The 21343-nt window shown below is 42.6% G+C and overlaps 1 protein-coding gene across 2 annotated transcripts; it reads left to right on the plus strand.

The window, feature by feature from the left end:
- The first annotated feature begins 8883 nt into the window (after positions 1 to 8883).
- LOC132131197 (growth hormone receptor-like) lies at positions 8884 to 20199 on the plus strand. 2 transcript variants are annotated; one of them, XM_059543199.1, is made up of 9 exons: positions 8884 to 9064; positions 10741 to 10817; positions 17320 to 17437; positions 17574 to 17743; positions 18204 to 18382; positions 18483 to 18636; positions 18722 to 18809; positions 18908 to 18977; positions 19166 to 20199. In XM_059543199.1, the coding sequence occupies exons 2-9, from the start codon at positions 10748 to 10750 to the stop codon at positions 19757 to 19759; spliced, it is 1443 nt and encodes a 480-aa protein (XP_059399182.1). In that variant the 5' UTR covers positions 8884 to 9064; positions 10741 to 10747; the 3' UTR covers positions 19760 to 20199. The 2 variants fall into 2 exon arrangements, with proteins under 2 accessions (XP_059399182.1, XP_059399181.1); XM_059543198.1 differs by having other exon boundaries at positions 8885 to 9064; positions 18905 to 18977.
- The last annotated feature ends 1144 nt before the right edge of the window (positions 20200 to 21343 follow it).

The raw sequence follows: 21343 nt of genomic DNA on the forward strand, positions 1-21343 counted from the left end.
CTAAATCAGCATACTATCATTTAAAAAACATTGCAAGAATTAGATCTTTTGTTTCCACCCAAGACTTGGAGAAACTAGTTCATGCCTTCATCACCAGCAGGGTGGACTATTGTAATGGGCTCCTCACTGGCCTTCCCAAAAAGACCATTAGACAGCTGCAGCTCATCCAGAACACTGCTGCCAGGATTCTGACTAGAACCAGAAAATCTTAGCATATCACACCAGTCCTCAGGTCCTTACACTGGCTCCCAGTTACATTTAGGATTGATTTTAAAGTACTTTTACTCGTATATAAGTCACTAAATGACCTAGGACCGAAATATATTGCAGATATGCTCACTGAATATAAACCTAACAGAGCACTCAGATCATTAGGATCGAGTCAGTCAGAAATACCAAGGGTTCACACAAAACAAGGGGAGTCCTCCTTTAGTTACTATGCCGCCCGCAGCTGGAATCAGCTTCCAGAAGAGATCAGATGTGCTAAAATACTGGTCACATTTAAATCTAGACTTAAAACTCATCTGTTTAGCTGTGCATTTATTGAATGAGCACTGTGCGATGTCTGAACTGATTGCACTATATTTTCACTGTTTTTTTTTTAATGTAAAATCATTTTCTAACTGTTTTTAAATTCATTTTAATTAAGTAAATTTTTTTAATCATTTTAAAAGTTTTAAAATGGCTTGTGTTAATATTTTTCTTCATTATTATTTTACTTTCTTTTATGTAAAGCACTTTGAATTACCATTGTGTATGAAATGTGCTATATAAATAAACTTGCCTTGCCTTGCCTACTTTGGGCCCCAACCCCCTACGACTCAGGTTTTACAACCCTTGAAATCACAAGAACTAACCTCACAGTTGTTAATGAGAGGGGGTCATTTGTTAGCATTTTAAACTGGCCAGACCAGAAGAGCAGGCTTGACTCCAGGGGGGTTTAGAATTGGATGCATTTAAAAGTAAGACCCTTTTAAAAGTAGCAATAACCATGGTTTTATTATAGTAAAACTGTAGTAACCCATGGTTTTTTTGCGTATTGACTACCATTTGTATAACCACAGATTTACTTCAAATACCATGGTTAAACTATGGTTAATTTAGCAAAACCATGGTTAATTTGTGGTTACCATAGATTAACTATAGTAACCATGTTTTTTTGGTTTTATTTGTAGTAAAACCATGGTTAATTTCCGTAAGGGCTGTAATGCCCACCAGATAAGTGATATATATACTGTATTTAAATCATGACAATAGATATGTATTTGGGCTCGGAAGAACAGATTTGCAGAACATTGCCACCTACCAGCCAATCAGATATTATAATGTTGTTTCCATGTGATTTACATGATCCCTCTACAAGCACATTCCTTACTAAGCAACATAGGTGGACACACACATGGAGCAATATGAATGTGGGTAACCCCTCTTGATTTTACAATTCCTGTACGAAATCAGCTCTCACTATCTTTGATCACAGGCAAGTGATGTTGTGGAATATAGCCAAATTATTGATGCAGTCAAAAACTCTCCAACTGTATTGCTAGCAGAAGATTTGGCTACTTAAAATAAGGAAAGTACTAAAGATATAACAGTTGGTAAATCTGATAAAAGACACACACACACACACACACACAAAACTTGACATTGTCATGTGTATAGTTGGTGTGCCCACGTATAGCCACCAGAGGGCACTCTTCTTAGTTTTGGTTTGTTTGTAGTTGTTGCATTTATACAAACACAGTGAACTGAACTGTGCTAAATACCTTTTTTTTTTTGCACAAAGAAACCGAAAATAATGAGTTTAATTTTTTTTGCCCAGCCTTCCTTATTGGAACCAGAATATACAGATGATGAATTAAGAGAGATGGACACAGCAGCAAGCACAAACAGAAGCTTCTGTCAGACACAGAGCACTAGAGATCTGCTGGAGTAAATGATGCCTACAGCATTTTGTTTGCTTGTACAAGCATTGTTCTCTTCTTGGATGAAAAACAACCATTTTGTGAAACTCCTCTTTATTAATTTGTCATACAGCACTGAAATAGGCTATATTGTATTTATCCATGTCAGGCCAGCACAAAACACCTTTTTATTTAATTAGCGTTATCGAGAATTAGTTTTTTTATAATAATCTTTCTTTGTCAAGATCACACACCCCTAAACTGAGCTGACATGAGCTGAATAAAGAGACTTTGGTCAATCTGTTTCCAGAACCGATCCTGTTGATTAATTGACTCTACTACAGAACCAAAGATGACATGATCTCTGAACATCGTCAGAGCTTGTAGAGAGCTTTACACATGACACCTTCCATCAACTGACCGAAATCAGGGGTTCACTGGAGAACATGAGTGAGATATTTACTGCTCAAAGTTGAGCAAATTAATGAGACACAGCCTGCTGATTGGTGTTGAGATGAAAAGGCTTGTTTGTCCCATTGGAGCCGCTGAACTTTTCATCATCTCAGTGTATCTGATGTCTTCATTAATGTGTGTCCAGTTACAGCATCATCTGTGTTGTTCATGTGTCCACTGGGACAGTAAAGGTCAGTTTGTTTTCTTCTGTGCAGAGCTGGAAAATCACTCTACCTCCCATCAATTCCCTGTTGAACAAAACAGCAGATGCTGGTTAAGCAGGACTTGAAGCTAGTATGTTGGTTTGAACTGGTCTATAGCTGATTTGAGCTGGTTTCAGGTGGTCTTTAGCTGGTCATAAGCTGGTCATTAGCTGGTCTTTAGCTGGTTTAAGCTGGTCTTTAGCTGGTCTTTAGCTGGTCTTTAGCTGGTTTAAGCTGGTCATGAGCTGGTCTTTAGCTGGTTTAAGCTGGTCTTACGCTGATTTAAGATGGTCTTTAGCTAGTTTTAGATGGTCTTTATCTGGTCATAAGCTGGTCTTTAGCTGGTTTGAGCTGGTTTCAGGTGGTCTTTAGCTGGTCATAAGCTAGTCTTAAGCTGGTCTTTAGCTGGTTTAAGCTGGTCTTTAGCTGGTTTAAGCTGGTCTTACGCTGATTTAAGATGGTCTTTAGCTAGTTTTAGATGGTCTTTATCTGGTCTTTAGCTAGTCTTTAGCTGGTCTTTAGCTGGTTTAAGCTGGTCTTTAGCTGGTCTTTAGCTGGTTTAAGCTGGTCATGAGCTGGTCTTTAGCTGGTTTAAGCTGGTCTTACGCTGATTTAAGATGGTCTTTAGCTAGTTTTAGATGGTCTTTATCTGGTCATGAGCTGGTCTTTAGCTGGTTTAAGCTAGTCTTTAGCTGTTCTTTAGCTGGTTTGAGCTGGTCTTTAGCTGGTCTTTAGCTGGTTTAAGCTGGTCATGAGCTGGTCTTTAGCTGGTCTTTAGCTGGTTTAAGCTGGTCTTTAAGTTGGTCTTTATCTGGTCATGAGCTGGTCTTTAGCTGGTTTAAGATGGTGTTTAGCTGGTTTAAGCTGGTCATGAGCTGGTCCTTAGCTGGTTTAAGATGGTCTTTAGCTGATTTAAGATGGTCTTTAGCTGGTCATGAGCTGGTTTTTAGCTGGTTTAAGATGGTGTTTAGCTGGTTTAAGATGGTCATGAGCTGGTCTTTAGCTGGTTTAAGCTGGTCATGAGCTGGTCTTTAGCTAGTCTTTAGCTGGTCTTTAGCTGGTTTAAACTGATCTTTAGCTGGTCATAAGCTGGTCATAAGCTGGTCATGAGCTGGTCTTTAGCTGGTTTAAGCTGGTCTTACGCTGATTTAAGATGGTCTTTAGCTAGTTTTAGATGGTCTTTATCTGGTCATGAGCTGGTCTTTAGCTGGTTTAAGCTAGTCTTTAGCTGTTCTTTAGCTGGTTTAAGCTGGTCTTTAGCTGGTTTAAGCTGGTAATGAGCTGGTCTTTAGCTGGTCTTTAGCTGGTTTAAGCTGGTCTTTAAGTTGGTCTTTATCTGGTCATGAGCTGGTCTTTAGCTGGTTTAAGATGGTGTTTAGCTGGTTTAAGCTGGTCATGAGCTGGTCTTTAGCTGGTTTAAGATGGTCTTTAGCTGATTTAAGATGGTCTTTAGCTGGTCATGAGCTGGTTTTTAGCTGGTTTAAGCTGGTCATGAGCTGGTCTTTAGCTGGTTTAAGCTGGTCATGAGCTGGTCTTTAGCTGGTCTTTAGCTGGTTTAAACTGATCTTTAGCTGGTTTAAGCTGGTCTTTAGCTGGTTTAAGCTGGTCTTTAGCTGGTCTTTAGCTGGTTTAAGCTGATCTTTATCTGGTTCTTAGCTGGTTTAAACTGGTCTTTAGCTGGTTTAAGTTGGTCTTTATCTGGTCATGAGCTGGTCTTTAGCTGGTTTAAGATGGTCTTTAGCTGATTTAAGATGGTCTTTAGCTGGTCATGAGCTGGTTTTTAGCTGGTTTAAGATGGTGTTTAGCTGGTTTAAGCTGGTCATGAGCTGGTCTTTAGCTGGTCTTTAGCTGGTTTAAACTGATCTTTAGCTGGTTTAAGCTGGTCTTTAGCTGGTTTAAGCTGGTCATGAGCTGGTCTTTAGCTGGTTTGAGCTGGTCTTTAGCTGGTTTAAGCTGGTCTTTAGCTGGTTTAAGCTGGTCATGAGCTGGTCTTTAGCTGGTTTAAGCTGGTCTTTAGCTGGTCTTTAGCTGGTTTAAGCTGGTCTTTAGCTGGTCTTTAGTCGGTTTAAACTGATCTTTAGCTGGTTTAAGCTGGTCTTTAGCTGGTTTAAACTGATCTTTAGCTGGTTTAAGCTGGTCTTTAGCTGGTTTAAGCTGGTCATGAGCTGGTCTTTAGCTGGTTTAAGCTGGTCTTTAGCTGGTCTTTAGCTGGTTTAAGCTGGTCTTTAGCTGGTCTTTAGCTGGTTTAAACTGATCTTTAGCTGGTTTAAGCTGGTCTTTAGCTGGTTTAAGCTGGTCATGAGCTGGTCTTTAGCTGGTCATGAGCTGGTCTTTAGCTGGTTTAAACTGATCTTTAGCTGGTTTAAGCTGGTCTTTAGCTGGTTTAAACTGATCTTTAGCTGGTTTAAGCTGGTCTTTAGCTGGTCTTTAGCTGGTTTAAGCTGGTCTTTAGCTGGTTTAAACTGATCTTTAGCTGGTTTAAGCTGGTCTTTAGCTGGTTTAAGTTGGTCTTTAGCTGGTTTACGCTGGTCTTTAGCTGGTCCGAGCACACACTGGTGGGCTGAGTTAGTGTAAATAGCCTCTGCCTGTCACAGTGTCTGGGTTGTGTCCCTGGGTTTCCACTAGATGTCCTCCTTTCTCACGGTGTCTGTCACCTTATCACTTCCTGTCTCCTTATTTGGTCACCTTCCTCCTTGTTTAGGTAATTGATTGTTCCCCACCTGTCTCCTGTTTCCCCATCATCCTTTTGTGTATTTATACCTGGTCTGTCTGAGTCTTAGTCACGGAGTCCTTGTTTAATGTTAAACGTTAATTCTTGTCCGTCATCTTGCCTTGCCTTGCCGTCTTGTTTAGTTTATGTTTGGATTGCTCTTCTGGTTTTCGACTCACGCCTGGACTGTTTATTCTCTGTGGATTAACCCCTAATAAAGACATACCCGCAATTGGTTCTCTCTCCTGTGTGTTCAGTAACACCAAACGTGACAGAAGGACTCCGTCACACTGAGATCCAGCAGTATGTTTTTTCCCCGTTCCCCAGCCAAGATGGCGGAGCGGAGAGCTAAGTATCTCCGGCTGATCGCTCTCCGCCAAGAGGGCAATGAGGTGGGTGCCCTGGCACAGGTGTTCTGGTCCCTGGCCGAGGGTATGGGATACAACGATGCGGCCTTGAAGGACTACTTCAACGGCGGGCTGGATGATCCAGTGTCTCAGGAGGAGATGGTACATTTAGAGACACTGGACTACTGGGAGTTTGTGTACTATGTGCAGCATCGGCTTCTGTGGAATGCCCCAGCCACTCCGGTCTCTTCCGGTGGGGCGGTCCCCAGCCCAGCACCACTGCTCAAGATGGCCGCCAATCCAGGGCCACAGCACAAGATGGCTGCCAGCCCAGAGCCACAGCACAAGATGGCCGCCAGCCCAGCGCCACAGCACAAGATGGCCGACTCAACGCCTGAGTCTCCAGATAAGGTGTCACCGGCTCGCCAACATAGAGGACGGAGGAGGAGGAGACAGGCGTCTACCGTTCCTCAAGGCCCAGAGGACGTTCCCGAGGCGGTGCCCGATGCTGTTCCGGAGACCGAGGCGGTGCCCGATGCTGTTCCGGAGACCGAGGCGGTGCCCGATGCTGTTCCGGAGGCCGAGGCGGGGCCCGATGCTGTTCCGGAGGCCGAGGCGGTGCCCGATGCCGAGGCGGTGCCCGAAGCCGAGGCGGTGCCCGATGCCGAGGCGATGCCCGATGCCAGGGCGGTGCCCGATGCTGAGGCGGTGCCCGATGCTGAGGCGGTGCCCGACGCCGAGGCGGTGCCCGACGCCGAGGCGGTGCCCGATACTGTTCCGGAGGCCGAGGCGGTGCCCGATGCCGAGGCGGTGCCCGATACTGTTCCGGAGGCCGAGGCGGTGCCCGATGCCGAGGCGGTGCCCGATGCTGTTCCGGAGGCCGAGGCGGTGCCCGATGCTGTTCCGGAGGCCGAGGCGGTGCCCGATGCCGAGGCGGTGCCCGATGCTGTTCCGGAGGCCGAGGCGGTGCCCGATGCCGAGGCGGTGCCCGAAGCCGAGGCGGTGCCCGATGCCGAGGCGGTGCCCGATGCCGAGGCGGTGCCCGATGCCGTGGCGGTGCCCGATGCCGAGGCGGTGCCCGATGCCGAGGCGGTGCCCGATGCTGAGGCGGTGCCCGATGCTGTTCCGGAGACCGAGGCGGTGCCCGATGCTGTTCCGGAGGCCGAGGCGGTGCCCGAAGCCGAGGCGGTGCCCGATGCTGTTCCGGAGGCCGAGGCGGTGCCCGATGCTGTCCCGGAGGCCGAGGCGGTGCCCGATGCCGAGGCGGTGCCCGATGCTGTTCCGGAGGCCGAGGCGGTGCCCGATGCCGAGGCGATGCCCGATGCCAGGGCGGTGCCCGATGCTGAGGCGGTGCCCGATGCTGAGGCGGTGCCCGACGCCGAGGCGGTGCCCGATACTGTTCCGGAGGCCGAGGCGGTGCCCGATACTGTTCCGGAGGCCGAGGCGGTGCCCGATGCCGTTCCCGAGGCCGAGGCGGTGCCCGATGCCGTTCCCGATTCGGTGCCCAAGACCGGTCTAGAGTCAGGGCCAGTTCCTGTTGACCGTCCAGAGTCGAGTCAGGTCCCAGTGGACTCTCCAGAGTCAGGGCCAGTCACTGATGACCTTCCAGAGTCAGGGCGGGTCACCGTTGGACGTTCAGAGTCAAGTCAAGTCACTGGGTGGGCTGCTGCTCGGGCCTGTTGGACTCCGGCATCGACCACAGGGGGGTGGTGGTCATCCGCTCCGCCCTGGGGGACTCTGGCATCGACCACGAGGACGTGGTGGTCCTCCGCTCCACCCTGGGGGGCTTCCGCTCTGACCACACGGACGTGGTGGTCTTCCATTCCGCCCTGGGGGGCGTCCGCTCTGACCACGAGGACGTGGTGGTCTTCTGCTCCACCCTGGGGGGCTTCTGCTCTGACCACACGGACATGGTGGTCTTCTGCTCCGCCCTGGGGGGCGCTTGCCCTGACTACACGGTTGTGGTGGTCTTCTGCCCCGCCCTGGAGGACTCTGGCCTCGACCACAGGACGTGGTGGTCTTCTGCCCCGCCCTGGGGGGCTTCATGTTGTTTTTTGTTTGTTGTTTTTGTATTTACTCCTGTCCCTGTTCCTCTCTGTAGTCTGGCCCTCCATCCCTCCCCCTGAACCTCCTCCAGTCCTCCTCCCTCCTGGTCTTCCTGTTTTGTGGTTACTTTCTGGTGCCTGTTTCCAATGTCTTTCTTTTCTGGCCCTCCATCCCTCCCCCTGAGCCTCCACCTGTCCGCCTCCCTCCTGGTCTGTTTTGTGTCTGTCGTGGAGCGTCTGGGAGCCGCTCCGTAGAGGGGGGGTTCTGTCACAGTGTCTGGGTTGTGTCCCTGGGTTTCCACTAGATGTCCTCCTTTCTCACGGTGTCTGTCACCTTATCACTTCCTGTCTCCTTATTTGGTCACCTTCCTCCTTGTTTAGGTAATTGATTGTTCCCCACCTGTCTCCTGTTTCCCCATCATCCTTTTGTGTATTTATACCTGGTCTGTCTGAGTCTTAGTCACGGAGTCCTTGTTTAATGTTAAACGTTAATTCTTGTCCGTCATCTTGCCTTGCCTTGCCGTCTTGTTTAGTTTATGTTTGGATTGCTCTTCTGGTTTTCGACTCACGCCTGGACTGTTTATTCTCTGTGGATTAACCCCTAATAAAGACATACCCGCAATTGGTTCTCTCTCCTGTGTGTTCAGTAACACCAAACGTGACACTGCCATCAGGGTGGGTTTTTTGAGCTTAGTTTAAATAGACACTCTATAAAATGTATTAATGCTATTATTAGTGGCCAAGCTCCTAAAGGTACATATGCACCTATTGTAGTCATTGATGTAAACATTGCACTCCTGTGTATTTAATCATTCATGTTGATTAATAATAAACACACAAGTGAACACTGGTCTGGTTTCACATAAAAATGGCTCCGTTCTGTGAGATTTTTCAGATAAATCCTGCTGCGTTTGCAGTGATGGTTGCTGTTTTTCTCTCTATTCAGCTTCTGTCAGGACAAACATTCCAGCATAAATAAGCTTTAATTGTATGAACATCATCATGCGACTAAAACAAACCCAATACATACAGATGTGCAGTGAGTTTGTGTAGTATGCAGTTATTGATTTGAGCTTCCTGCACTGTGTCGTGTGGGAGTGAATCTGGTCTGACAGGTTTTAGTCTCGTTCCCAGGGACCTGCTGAGTTTCTAGATCTCTCCGCTGTGTGTTTGTAAGTTGTTGTCATATGAGCTGCTGTATCAGGATTACTCCATTATCTCCCCTGTAAGCTCATCTTCATGAACACAAGAGCAGGTGTGTACCTTTGTGAGTGTGGAGAGAGAAGTGTTGGGTTCATCAAGGTAGAGGCGTTCAGCTGTTAAAGTGGCGAGAGGTATGAGAACTGAACATGGACTCTGTCTGAAGCGCTTTCTATCGGACTCAATCCTGCTGATCTAACAGGTCCGTTCAGCTTCTTTTCTGCATTTCTCCTGCTCTGGCTTGCTTTCTAATCTAGTGATTTAATAAACCTGGCAAATATAGCTGGCTCTGTGACAGATAGCTTGTGCTCTTTCATTGTAAATATGCTGAAGTATGTTAAAATTAACATGTCCGTCACTGTCATGGATCCCATTTGGACATAAAACACCCCATCTATCTTTGAGATGACAGATCTTTCATATCATGTGTTAATATGGCTGAAGGATGTCATCCAGTTGGAGGTTTTTTGTGACATATATAACACATATAAGAGAATAAGATAAGACTGTTTCAATAAGACCTGAATCATAGAGAGACAACAGATATTGACTAAGACTGCTCTTTAAGTAAAACCGTAATTATTGGAATATTCTACAAAGCTTTTTTATATTGCTATTGAACACATTTTACTGGACTGCACAGTTTTATAAACTGAAGTGTGTTTTAGAATTGATTCTTGTGTTTGTGTTAAAGGTATTCATTATGTATTTAGGAAGTTATTCAGACAGATTACAGCAATGAGAATGTGATGTAAAAAGTGTGTAACTATCATAACTATCAGGCTTCATTGTAATTATACTACATATATTTTGTAAATGAATTCATTGTGTGTGTGTGTGTGTGTGTGTGTTTGTGAGATTCCCGCTGTTGAGACTCTTAAGCTTCGTACCATCAGTGTTTTATCACTGTTTTTTTCACTGGAAGTGTTCTCACATGTCAAAAGTCAACCTCAGGTCACTTAACTACCAGAAAACAAAGCATTAACAGATGTTAGACTGCACCCCTTTAAAATAAATGTTGTTTGTAATGAACGGCTAATAATTAACTATAATAATTATAATAACTATAATCATTTTCGTTCTGTTATGAATGTCACTGCGAGCGCAGTGTTGGGCCGAGTTCAATGAACAGCGTTCTTAGAGGAAACAGATCCTGACTAGCATTAGCAATCCCATCATACCTCACAACAACACATATCACGCCAGAGCCGCAGTCACAACAGCATTAAAGATGCTTTTGTAACTCATGCATGTCATCACTCTGCTTTTGTGTAACACAGTTAGATCAAAGATTGGTGCTTCGAGGAAACGATGTGGAAGCTACAGTCACTGTGAATCATTTCCTGGGTTTCTCCAGTCGACATGATCTGATGTGATGGAGAGAGGCTTTAATGTTCATCATGTTTGTCTTTCATCATCATTATGTAATAACTCGCTTCACTTCTAATGTCAACTGTGTGTTATTTGTGTTTAGAGTTAACTAATAGTCATATATCGGTTCAGTGATTCTAGGCTGTTGTAGGTTTTCTGAGATCAAACCAGTCGTTGAAGTAAGGAATAACAGACTCTGAGTTATTAGAAAAATGAAGGTGGTGATGCAGCTGGGGTGTTGCCAGGCTTGTCCTGCATTTCTGTGGATGTTTTACCCTCCAGGTCTTGGAGACGGTCACGTGACTGAAAGCTGTGCATTCGAGTCCGTGTGACATAATGAGGGTTCAAGTATTTCCAGTTCCTATCAGCCTTTGTCAACAGATCTCAGTGTTTTTAAAGATGTGTAGCTCTGAAGTTCTGCATGATGTGGGATTTATTGTTACACCTGTGTGTGTGTGTACTGTCAGCTCATGCAGTGAAGTGTAGCAGTGCTGTTTTGTGTTGCAGACGCGTGATGCTGTGCTTTCTGCTCCTGGAGCTTCACTGGATGACCGTCACTGAAGCGCTGCAGTCGTCCAAGGAAGGTGAGTGAAGACCTCGTCACGGATCACAGAACAAACCAAACGAAAGGGAGGTGTGTGCTGGAGGAGGAGGAGTCATTGGTGATTGGGCTGTGGTTTGCAGAACTCTTCACACTGGATGAGAAGCATTATAACACAGAATAATTGGACCAAATCCTTATTGATGCACTACAAAACGTCTGATAGATTGTACATTTTACACACTAGTCTACATCTGAATATTAGAAACAGAACTGATAGCATTGATTAGATGGCTTTGAATAATTGATTTTTACAATAGAGATCTGACGATTGTGAAAACAAAACATCAGACAACCAAACAAAATAATCTTGTCTAATTTACTTGATGTCTACATTTTAACAAATGAGTCTATTTGAAAATATTTATTATTTTAAAAGAATTAATTATGGAAAAGAGTCACTTGAAATAAGAGAATGAAGATTGTTTCGTCCAGTGTTTTTAAACGAAGACATCACTGGCATAATGTACCATACACATCTCTTTATTTGAAACATAACATTTGTTCTAAAGGTCTGCTACTCTTTATCACAACATCAGAGTCTATATCCGGACTTTTATTCCTGTACTTTCATTATTATTTAGGCAAGGCAAGGCAAGTTTATTTATATAGCACATTTCGTACACAATGGTAATTCAAAGTGCTTTACATAAAAGAAAGTAAAATAATCATGAAGAAAAAAAATAACAAAAATAAAACAAGCAATTTTAAAACTTTTACTTAAAATGAATTCAAAAACAGTTAGAAAATGATTTTACATAAAAAAAAAAACAGTGAAAATATAGTGCAATCAGTTCGGACATTGCACAGTGCTCATTCAATAAATGCATAGCTAAACAGATGAGTTTTGAGTCTAGATTTAAATGTGACTAGTGTTTTAGCACATCTGATCTCTTCTGGAAACTGATTCCAGCTGCGTCCAGCATAGTAACTAAAGGAGGACTCCCCTTGTTTTGTGTGAACCCTTGGTATTTCTAACTGACTCGATCCTAATGATCTGAGTGCTCTGTTAGGTTTATATTCAGTGAGCATATCTGCAATATATTTCAGTCCTAGGTCATTTAGTGACTTATATACGAGTAAAAGTACTTTAAAATCAATCCTAAATGTAACTGGAAGCCAGTGTAAGGACCTGAGGACTGGTGTGATATGCTAAGATTTTCTGGTTCTAGTCAGAATCCTGGCAGCAGCGTTCTGGATGAGCTGCAACTGTCTTATGGTGTTTTTGGGAAGGCCGGTGAGGAGCCCATTACAATAGTCCACCCTGCTGGTGATGAAGGCATGAACAAGTTTCTCCAAGTCTTGGCTGGAAACAAAAGATCTAATTCTTGCAATGTTTTTTAAATGATAGTATGCTGATTTAGTTACTGCTTTGACATGACTACTGAAACTAAGGTCTGTCTCCAGAATCACACCAAGATTCCTGACTTGATTTTTAGTTGTTTGACCCCTAGAGTCAAGGTATGCATTCACCTTGAACACTTCATCTTTGTTTCCAAATGCAATGACTTCAGTTATTTCCTTGTTTAACTGAAGAAAGTTCTGGCACATCCAACTATTAATTTCATCAATGCATTGGCAGAGGGAGTCAATTGGGCTGTAGTCATTTGGAGATAAGGCTAGGTAAATCTGGGCGTAAATCAGCATAGCTGTGATAGGCAATTTGGTTATTTCTCATTATTTGACTTAGGGGAAGCATATACAGGCTAAACAAGAGCGGTGCTAGAACTGAGCCTTGTGGGACTCCGTATGTCATGGACGTCCACTTAGACTTATGCTCTCCTAGACTCACATAATAACCTCTCCCTTCTAAGTATGACCTGAACCATTTGAGTACCATCCCAGAAAGCCCGACCCAGTTTTCCAGTCTCTCTAGTAGTATGTTATGATCGACAGCACCAATATTTTGCCAGAGTCACAATTTAAGCGAACATCATTTATTATCTTAATGAGTGCTGTCTCTGTGCTGTGATGCGGTTGTGTGTCAAGATAGCAGGTTGATGATTTTAGGTGCTGCACTATGTCTTTCAGAAATTTGCTGTCAATTGTTTCAAAAATTTAATGTTTACAACTTATAAATATACTGTTTGTGAAGCTGTTAAATATTCAAATGTGATTTGAAATGTTTATATATCAGAATTATCATCATTTAGGAATAAGATCGCGTGTGTTTGAATCGAGATCATGATCTTTTGACTCTGAATCGTGAATACATATGAGCTTATATGAGGCTTCTGCCATCCATGGACAACACATCCTAAGAGTGAGAGAAACATCAAGACCTGCTTTATGTCCGAATCTCTTTTATTATTAATCACGTTTAATATAAAAACAGACGAGTTAGAAAAGTGCATCTTATGTGGGGACACAAGGGAAAAATCTGTTCACTCTTTCTTTTAAGGTCTAATTCACGCTATTAACAAACCATTAACTACGAGCTTTTCCTCAATAAACTCCTAATTTCAAATATAAAACTTTAAAAAAATATAGAGTACCTAGTTAAATGTAACTGAATTATGTAATTGAATTATAATATAAATGTAACTGTAATCTGCTACAGGCACTGAGAAAAAATGTGTAATTAAAGTGACTTGTGAAATGTTAATGGTTATAGGATTACATCTGAATATTTTCACACACACATACAGATATGATTGATTCCTTTCATAAATCAGATTGATTGCTCTAAAGTTTTTCAGGAGTTTAGGACACAGAGTAGCACACTTTTATTCCATATTTGGGTTTATGTATATGCTTTATTTTTCCCGTCATAGCTATCTAAAGAATTGATTTCTAAAACAGTATCATAGCTATTAAAGCTTATCTTTTTATTTTAAATCTGTATTTAACCTCAGAACGATCTCAAATTAAAGTGTCGCTAAAGTCTGATTTTGTGGCGGCTGTGCTTTAAATGAATTAATTTAATCTTAATTCAAGAGATGAACCCTGCCTGCTTTAAATGTTTCAGGGTAATTCACAGTTATTTATTTTATTCACAATTAGTTAGAAATTTTAATTTAGAAAAGTAAATCAAAAGCAATCAAATTAAATTATTTACATAAATACACTATTGACTATATTGTATATCTGTTAAATTTCCAAAGTAACCTTCCCCACACTGTTCAAAACGATCTGTTTGTGCCTTTGTGTGAAAGAAAGGGCTAGTAGTTCTGATCATATTTCATCAGGCCTGATCCGCTCTGGTTTTCAGCTTTCCTCAGGTTTATCTTTCATGAGTGACGTCAACATATGATGACAGACTGATGTAAGTAAATAAAGCACTTAGTAAACACTAAACCATCAGATCAGAGTCCTTAACTCACCCGCTAAAGCATGTCTATAGCACATTGAGAGAGTGTGTGTGTGTGTTGAGAGATGTAAATAAGTAAATACAGGGTTTGTGCAGATTTTATGAAGGAAAAGTTAAGACATTTTAATTTGAAGACTTTTTGAAGACCAAGTAATGGGCGTTTGAGGAATAAATTGAATATACTACAAGATAAAATGTCTGTAAATGTAAATGTATTAGGCATACTCTCACTATTAACTATTACTAGCATATTTTCTGTTTATTAGTTCTTGTAAAGCTCATATTAATGCCTCATTCTGCATGTCCATATTCTAGATCCCTTAAACCTACCCCATATCTAAACATAACTACTATCTTACTAACTCTTAGTATGCAGCTTGTCTTTGCATCATGTATTAAATGTTTTTATATTGACTTTTTAATGTGAAAACGGACCGTGAGTATATCTGAGATCTCAAATCGCCGGTTTGAGCTTCTCAGATGATTTTTAGCTGCTCATTGCTGTGTTGATTCCTCTGTCACAGCGCTCTCTCTGTGTCTGTGTTTGTAGGAGTGTGTAGCTGCTAGCATGAGCGCACATGTCATAATCTCACACTGAAGACACTAATGGAGCGTTTTGTGTTTAATGTTTTGCTGTCAGCAACTAAACTTGTAGCTAAATAAGTCAGTATGATCTGATTAGCACATTTAATTCAGCAGGTCAGAACAGTATAACTGTGAATCAAATGAAAATAGTAGTGTAAATCTATCAGGATTCTTGAATGTGACTAAGCTAACTATTCTGATGGTATTTCAATATATGATTTACAATTTACAGTATGTCATTGTGGTATTAATGTAGAAATGTAGCAAAATTGCTGTCATATTCAGTTTTGCTAGGTTTCGAACTTAAAGGGATAGTTCACCCAAACATGAAAATTAGCCCATGATTTACTCACCCTCAAGCTGACTTCTTTCAGATGAATCCAGTCAGAGTTCAGACAGGACCACTTTGGCAAGTTACTTGAGTTTATTAATCAATTTATCTTTGGCGGTATGGTTCCATATTGGGGTTCCTGCTCCCAAATTAATTGAACATACAAGAGCTTAAACATTAATCCCCAGTAACCATTAGCTTGGAAATACATGATAATTAAGACACTTACTAATGTTTTTAAAGCAAACAGTGGTAATGGTGTAGATGTGGCAGTGGGACGTCTATCCTGTAGACTGGTTATGAAGATGAGTGTCTCTCAGCAGTGAGGTCCATGCCAACACAGACTGGAAAGCCTTAGTGATCTGAAACGATGGCTGTTGATGTTCAGTAGTCCAGTAGAAATCTAATAAAGTGTATCCATCCATTATAAAAAGTGATGTGCCAGAATATGTCATCCGCTCGACCCATTTCTTACACAAGTGCATCGCTTCTCTTCACAAGGCATCCATTACACTTTTTATGATGGACTTCTGCACTTTATGGGATTCAAACTTTCAACCACCATACACTGCCATTATAAAGCTTGGAAGAGCCAGGACTTTATTTTAACTCTGATTGTATTTGTCTGAAAGAAGAAAGTCATATACATCTAGGATGGCTAAAGGGTGAGTAAATCATGGGCTTATCTTCATTTTTGGGTGAACTATCCCTTTAGGTTTAACTGTTGTTTAAAGAGTATGTAAACATGTTAACTGGCTGTAGGTACATATCATTTTGGCATTGTTTGTGTGACAAATTAATTGATGTCCTTTCAAAGCTGTAGTCATTCAAGGGATGTATTTTGTGCCAAAAGCAATGATTCACAGCTTAGCTCACATAGACTGCTGTTGTAAATAAGTGACTTAAGTATTAATGCGTCCAAGCTGTTGTAAAAAACTGTAATTGAGCACAATAAGATGTTCTTCTTCATAACGTTTTATTATCTTCACGCTTGATATTGCGGTAAGAAATTACCACATCAACTCAAAGAGCTGGAAATATCATTGACAACATCTACATCAACACTTGAGATGTTTCGGCACCATTCTGGGTAGGGCTGTCACTTTTGTGAAAAAAATCACTTTCGATTTTTAAGACATAAGAGTTCATTGAATCGATTGTAAAATCGATTTTCCATGTCTAAAAAAAAGACGTTTCCTTTTTTAACATCAAATAACGGACGAACGTAAAGAGAGCGCTGGAAACACACAAGTCAGCAATATTTCTTATTTATTGGCATGAAGTTTCGTGCAGAATAACAAACAGCAACAGGAGTGCAACATGCTCGAAAAATATATCTGCAGAGGGGACGGCTGCCATAACAAAAGAAAAATCACTGCAGGCTTCAACCCGGCTGCATTTATGAGTTAGGCAATTCATAAATCTCCAAGATTATTTTAAATAATGATTCAATCCATTTCAAACAACTGTTCAAAAAGAAGACGTGCTCCGATCGCACTGATGTCCCAGGGACACTCAGGTACAGCTGCTCAAGGTGGGGGTATTACTGCCAATTTTCCCTCACAAAAGCCGGCCGCTGTCAGCTTGCAATGGTCCTTTTCATAACTCAGAATCTCTCTCTAGAGGTGCGAATGAGGCGAATTCGTGTCTACCGCGCCGCGAGACCTCCAGACGCGTGTAAACGCGTCTTTACATTGACTTAACATTGAAATCATTTGCGCCAGACGCTCTATTCGCGTTTGGTGTGAACACAGCATAAGAGGTCGCTTTCAACATCACTGGGTCTTACAGGCGCGTAAAATTGCTGGTATCATCTATATTTTTTAATTGGTTAGTTCTTTTAAAATTAATAGTGCAATCGATTTTCGAAACTAAAAGTGACAGCCCTAATTCTGGGGAGCGATTCCCAAAAGCATCGTTAGCCAACTATGGTCACAAGTACCGTTGTTACCATCATGGTTCAACGATTCTGTGTTTCCCAAAAATATTGCTTAAATGAACATTAGCAAACAGTGTCACAACCTTACATAGCTACTACAGCTCTGGACCTGAGGTTAGAAGCACAGTTTCTTATTAATAAGGGCATATGTGCTTAAATAAATTATGCTCTTGGGCACAATAAGCAAGCTAACATACAGTACAACCTATACATTCTGTGTTCATTCTGACTCCACTGTAGTTGCTTCATGTAATTTGTCTCTGCTATGCTGCAATAGATGTCTTCTCTGAGATCTTCAGTCTTTGTTTGTTCCATCGCAGATGGCAAAAGGCCGTATATTTACCGCTGCCGCTCGCCCAACATGGAGATCTTCACCTGCTGGTGGCATCCGATCGCTAATCAGGACAACGTCACCTACACACTCCTGTACACCATGGGGTGAGATTTCACACCGTGCCTTTAATACATCTGTGTAACATTCATTCGCTCTGATTTATCATCATTTTCACCAGATTAGTGTTTGTTATGTAGCATGTAGCTGTGAATAGTGAACAGACGTCATGTCTCCTCGCAGTGAGCGTGCTCCTCAGGAGTGTCCTGATTACGTGAGCGGCGGCATCAACAGCTGCTTCTTCGATGCCAAACACACTCAGGTCTGGGAGATGTACTGTATGAACGTGACGGCAAACACGCACACGGGACCCATCACCTCTAAGAAACACTGCCTGGACGTGGTCGAGATAGGTGATGCTTTACACTAAATATTACACATGCTCTAAAACATCAGGATATGATGAAGCTGGCATCAGCTCTTGAAAAAGCTTCTCTAGCTTCATCCACTGAGCTCAGCTCAGACCTGCAGACTGTTCGCACTCAGCTCGATTTTTCTTATTCAACCATTCACACATACAGTTTAATATACGGTTATATACTTTGATTATTCTGTAAAATAAAGTTTTTTTTTTATTGGCATTGATGTGAAGGATACTTCATAGCATATAACAAGCACTATGAGAGTTTTCATCAAACTACTGCTCTCTGTTCATACTGTCCAAATACTGACCCTACATTAGGCCTCTACATGGTTGTAAACGTTCAGGCTTTCACAGCTTAGTGTGTCTTTGTGAACTCTTCTGTTCTAGGTTTCTCCTGAGGTTTGCTCATCATCATGTTTGTTAATGAGTCTCGTGTTCTTTGTCCCCAGTGGAGACCGACCCACCCTTTAACTTGACATACATCATGCTGAACGAGAGCATCGGTGAAGTCGGCCGCAGTGTTTTAGTGTCCTGGCTGCATCCGATTGAGTCTCTGGTGCATGAGCAACTGATGATGCTGGTCTACGAGCTGCGCTACAGAAACCTCGCTCAGCCAGACAACTGGAGGGTACATACACACAGAGTCTGCTTATCATGTCTCTATTTTCATGATAACTGTGGAAGAAACAGGAATGGAGACAAACAACTTGTCTTCTATTGGTCTGTAGGGAATGGAGCGTTTGCGCGAGCCTCATGTGGAGTTTTTGGATCTGCCGGTGGGAAGGTATGAGTTCAGTGTGCGCTGCCGCACCACCAGCAACAAACACTGGAGTGTATGGAGTGAGTCCATCATCGTCACCATCAACGGCAGAGCTCTGTCCGGTACTCACAAACACTTACACATATATCAACCCATCTGTCATGACTGATAGCTGCTGCTCTAAGTGTGTCTCTGTCTGTCTCTCAGATCAAATGTTGGCCTTGATCCTTGTGACCAGCATCGCCATCATGATCTTCATCATCTTCACTTTGGGGAACATCCCACGAGGCAAGAGGTCAGTGAAGTCTATGGAAGGTCCTTGTTTAGCTAAGTTCTGTGGGTTTTGTATCACTGTCTCATGGATTTTTTTTACTGCTTGTGTTCTTCCAGCAGGATTAAATCATTCTTCCTGCCAGCGATTCCCAAACCGCGCATCCCAGGACTTGAACCCGCTCCGCTGAAGGTCAAAAAGTACCGTCAGACATCACACACCAGCTCAGAGTTACACTGTTTGAGTTATTATTAGTGTTCAGATCAGAGCATAGCTTAGCGACTGCATAGCAACGTTATGACAACTAGCACAACAATGTTGAATGATTTACTTTGAACTTAATTTGAAGCTTCAGCTTCTGCTCTTTCTTGTCACAACAGAAGGGGAAGATTGATGAGATCGATCAGCATTTCTCCAGTTTTCACGGCTATAGGTCTCCACAGTACTGCATGGAGACATGTTCCCATGTGAGCGAGGACACGAGTCCGGCTGTGACACCCAGCAGCATCCAGTCTGACGGTATACAGGAGGATGTGCTGATCAGGACAATCACACCGTGTGTGTTGATTGGGCCAATCAAGCAGTACGTCACCTGCCCTGACGGACAACAGTCTGTTCAGACCAACTGCACTCCTGCACCTTACTGCCGCAGCCCCACCCCCTACTGTGAGGAAGACACGCCCCCTCCATACCCTGGGCCTGCCCACCCAGAGCTCACGTCTGTCCCAGGCATGAACTACAGCATGATCCTAAGCCCCGCCCCCACAACGCCGCCCACTCAGGACTTCTACACGTGTGTGAACGGTGTGACGCCCTCCGGCGCTCTGCATCTGGTGCCCTACCTGCCGCTCAACCAGAGAGCAGACGACGAAGCAGAAAAGAAAAGCCAGCTGCCAGCGCTACTGGAGAAGCAGAAGGAGGCGCTGTTGAGCACGATAGAGTCGAACCCGAGCAATGCTGGCATGCCTTCATAACCTCATTCATCAAATAGGAGCCGTAGAAGCATCTAATAACACACACACAAGCAGCGCATTAGCAGCAGTGCTGCGCGTGTTTTAGCGTTACGTCTTTCGCAGTGCTGCTCCTGCTCGAGTAAAGTGACAACGCAATAATATGGACTAAATTAACATGATTTTAATCTAATTCATTGAGTTTAGTTTGGAAAAAATTATAGATTTGATATGAATTATAGAAAGTTAAGTAAATTATTTAGCTACCAAATTTTAAGATTTTACAGGCAATTAATGATGTGTGAGAGAGATTTTCGTGTAGAGAGGATCAGATCACAGATTTGATGGACAGAACAAAATCTAAGGTCTGACTAGAAATGACTAAAAAGAGGAAAATATTTCTTTAATGGATAGATGGAAGAATAGAGAGAGAAAGGGTCACTGCTTAAGTCATACTCTGATCCTCAAATCTTGGCAGCGCGTTGCCGCGCGACTCTCCCGGACAATCGAAAATGGGCAAAAGGGCGGGAGTTGGTTGCTGAAGCCACACCCACCTAGCGCAATGGCTGTGAAAGCAGTTGCAATTCACCTGTCACTCAAGTGGCCACGCCCTTAATTATGCAGAACTTTAAGGCTTAATATAATTTAAATGGATGAGTTATAAAAACATTCACCCCCCTCACAATTGTCATGAAGGGCAAAATTAGCTATATAGACCAAAATCATTTTTTGCACCAGGCTGAAAACATGTTTTTTTTCTGCTGTAAAGTTGGGCATTTTAACATGGGGAGTCCATGGGATTGACTCTCTTTTGCAGCCGGCCTCAAGCGGCCAGTCAATGAATTGCAGTTTTAGTCACTTCCTTATTGGCCTCACGAGAGAGAGTGGGAGGTTGCCGCTCGGTTTATAAGCAGGGCCTTTGACAAGCTGAACTCAGTAGTTTGCTTAGTAGTTCACGCTTGTTGAAAATGACAAACTCAGGAGTTTATGTTTAAAGCATAAGACACAAACCCCAATCAGTTTTAGTAGATTGAACTACTCTTATCTTCAACAACACTAAAAGTTGTTTTTTGTACCTCGTTTGAGTTTTTTGTAATGTTTGAGTGGCAGTTTAATTTATGCATTTATAAATGTGTCTTTTGACTGTGTAATGTTTATTGCTGGAATGTAAACTCAGATGAAACAGGGTTTTAATAATGTTGGATACGTTCACAATACATGACTCTGTTTTGTACTGTATTCATAAAGAAAAGATATTAAAGGTCAAAAATGGCTGTTTCATTTTATGTGTTTGTTCTTGGCTATGTAGAAGTATCTTACAACAGTGTCACAAAGAGAAAGAGATAATGTTACTGTAACTTGAACGAGTGTGTGTAAGTGTGCACTGTTTTTCTTTGTGTGCCTTACAGAGACTGAAGCACTGTTATTTGTTCAACACTGTTTCTCAGACTCATTTCAGTGTCAGATCATGTTTCAGAAACAATGCTTCTTGTTATCCTGAGGGATTATTTGTCTTTGGGGTGTAATGTCATTGATACGGAGGGAACGAGATGAGAGGCATGGGGATCCATCTGCAAAGCTTTATTCAAAGACATGGTCAACACAGGC

This window comes from Carassius carassius, chromosome 48 (genome assembly GCF_963082965.1).
Source record: "Carassius carassius chromosome 48, fCarCar2.1, whole genome shotgun sequence".
Classification (NCBI taxonomy): Eukaryota; Metazoa; Chordata; class Actinopteri; order Cypriniformes; family Cyprinidae; genus Carassius; species Carassius carassius.

Excerpts from the sequence above, each read along its gene's own strand:
- LOC132131197 (XM_059543198.1), top strand. The coding sequence starts at position 10,748 with ATGCTGTGCTTTCTGCTCCTGGAGCTTCACTGGATGACCGTCACTGAA. Across the intron at positions 17,438-17,573 it reads ACACTCCTGTACACCATGGG|TGAGCGTGCTCCTCAGGAGT; the intron begins GTGAGATTTCAC and ends GTCTCCTCGCAG. Across the intron at positions 17,744-18,203 it reads CCTGGACGTGGTCGAGATAG|TGGAGACCGACCCACCCTTT; the intron begins GTGATGCTTTAC and ends CTTTGTCCCCAG.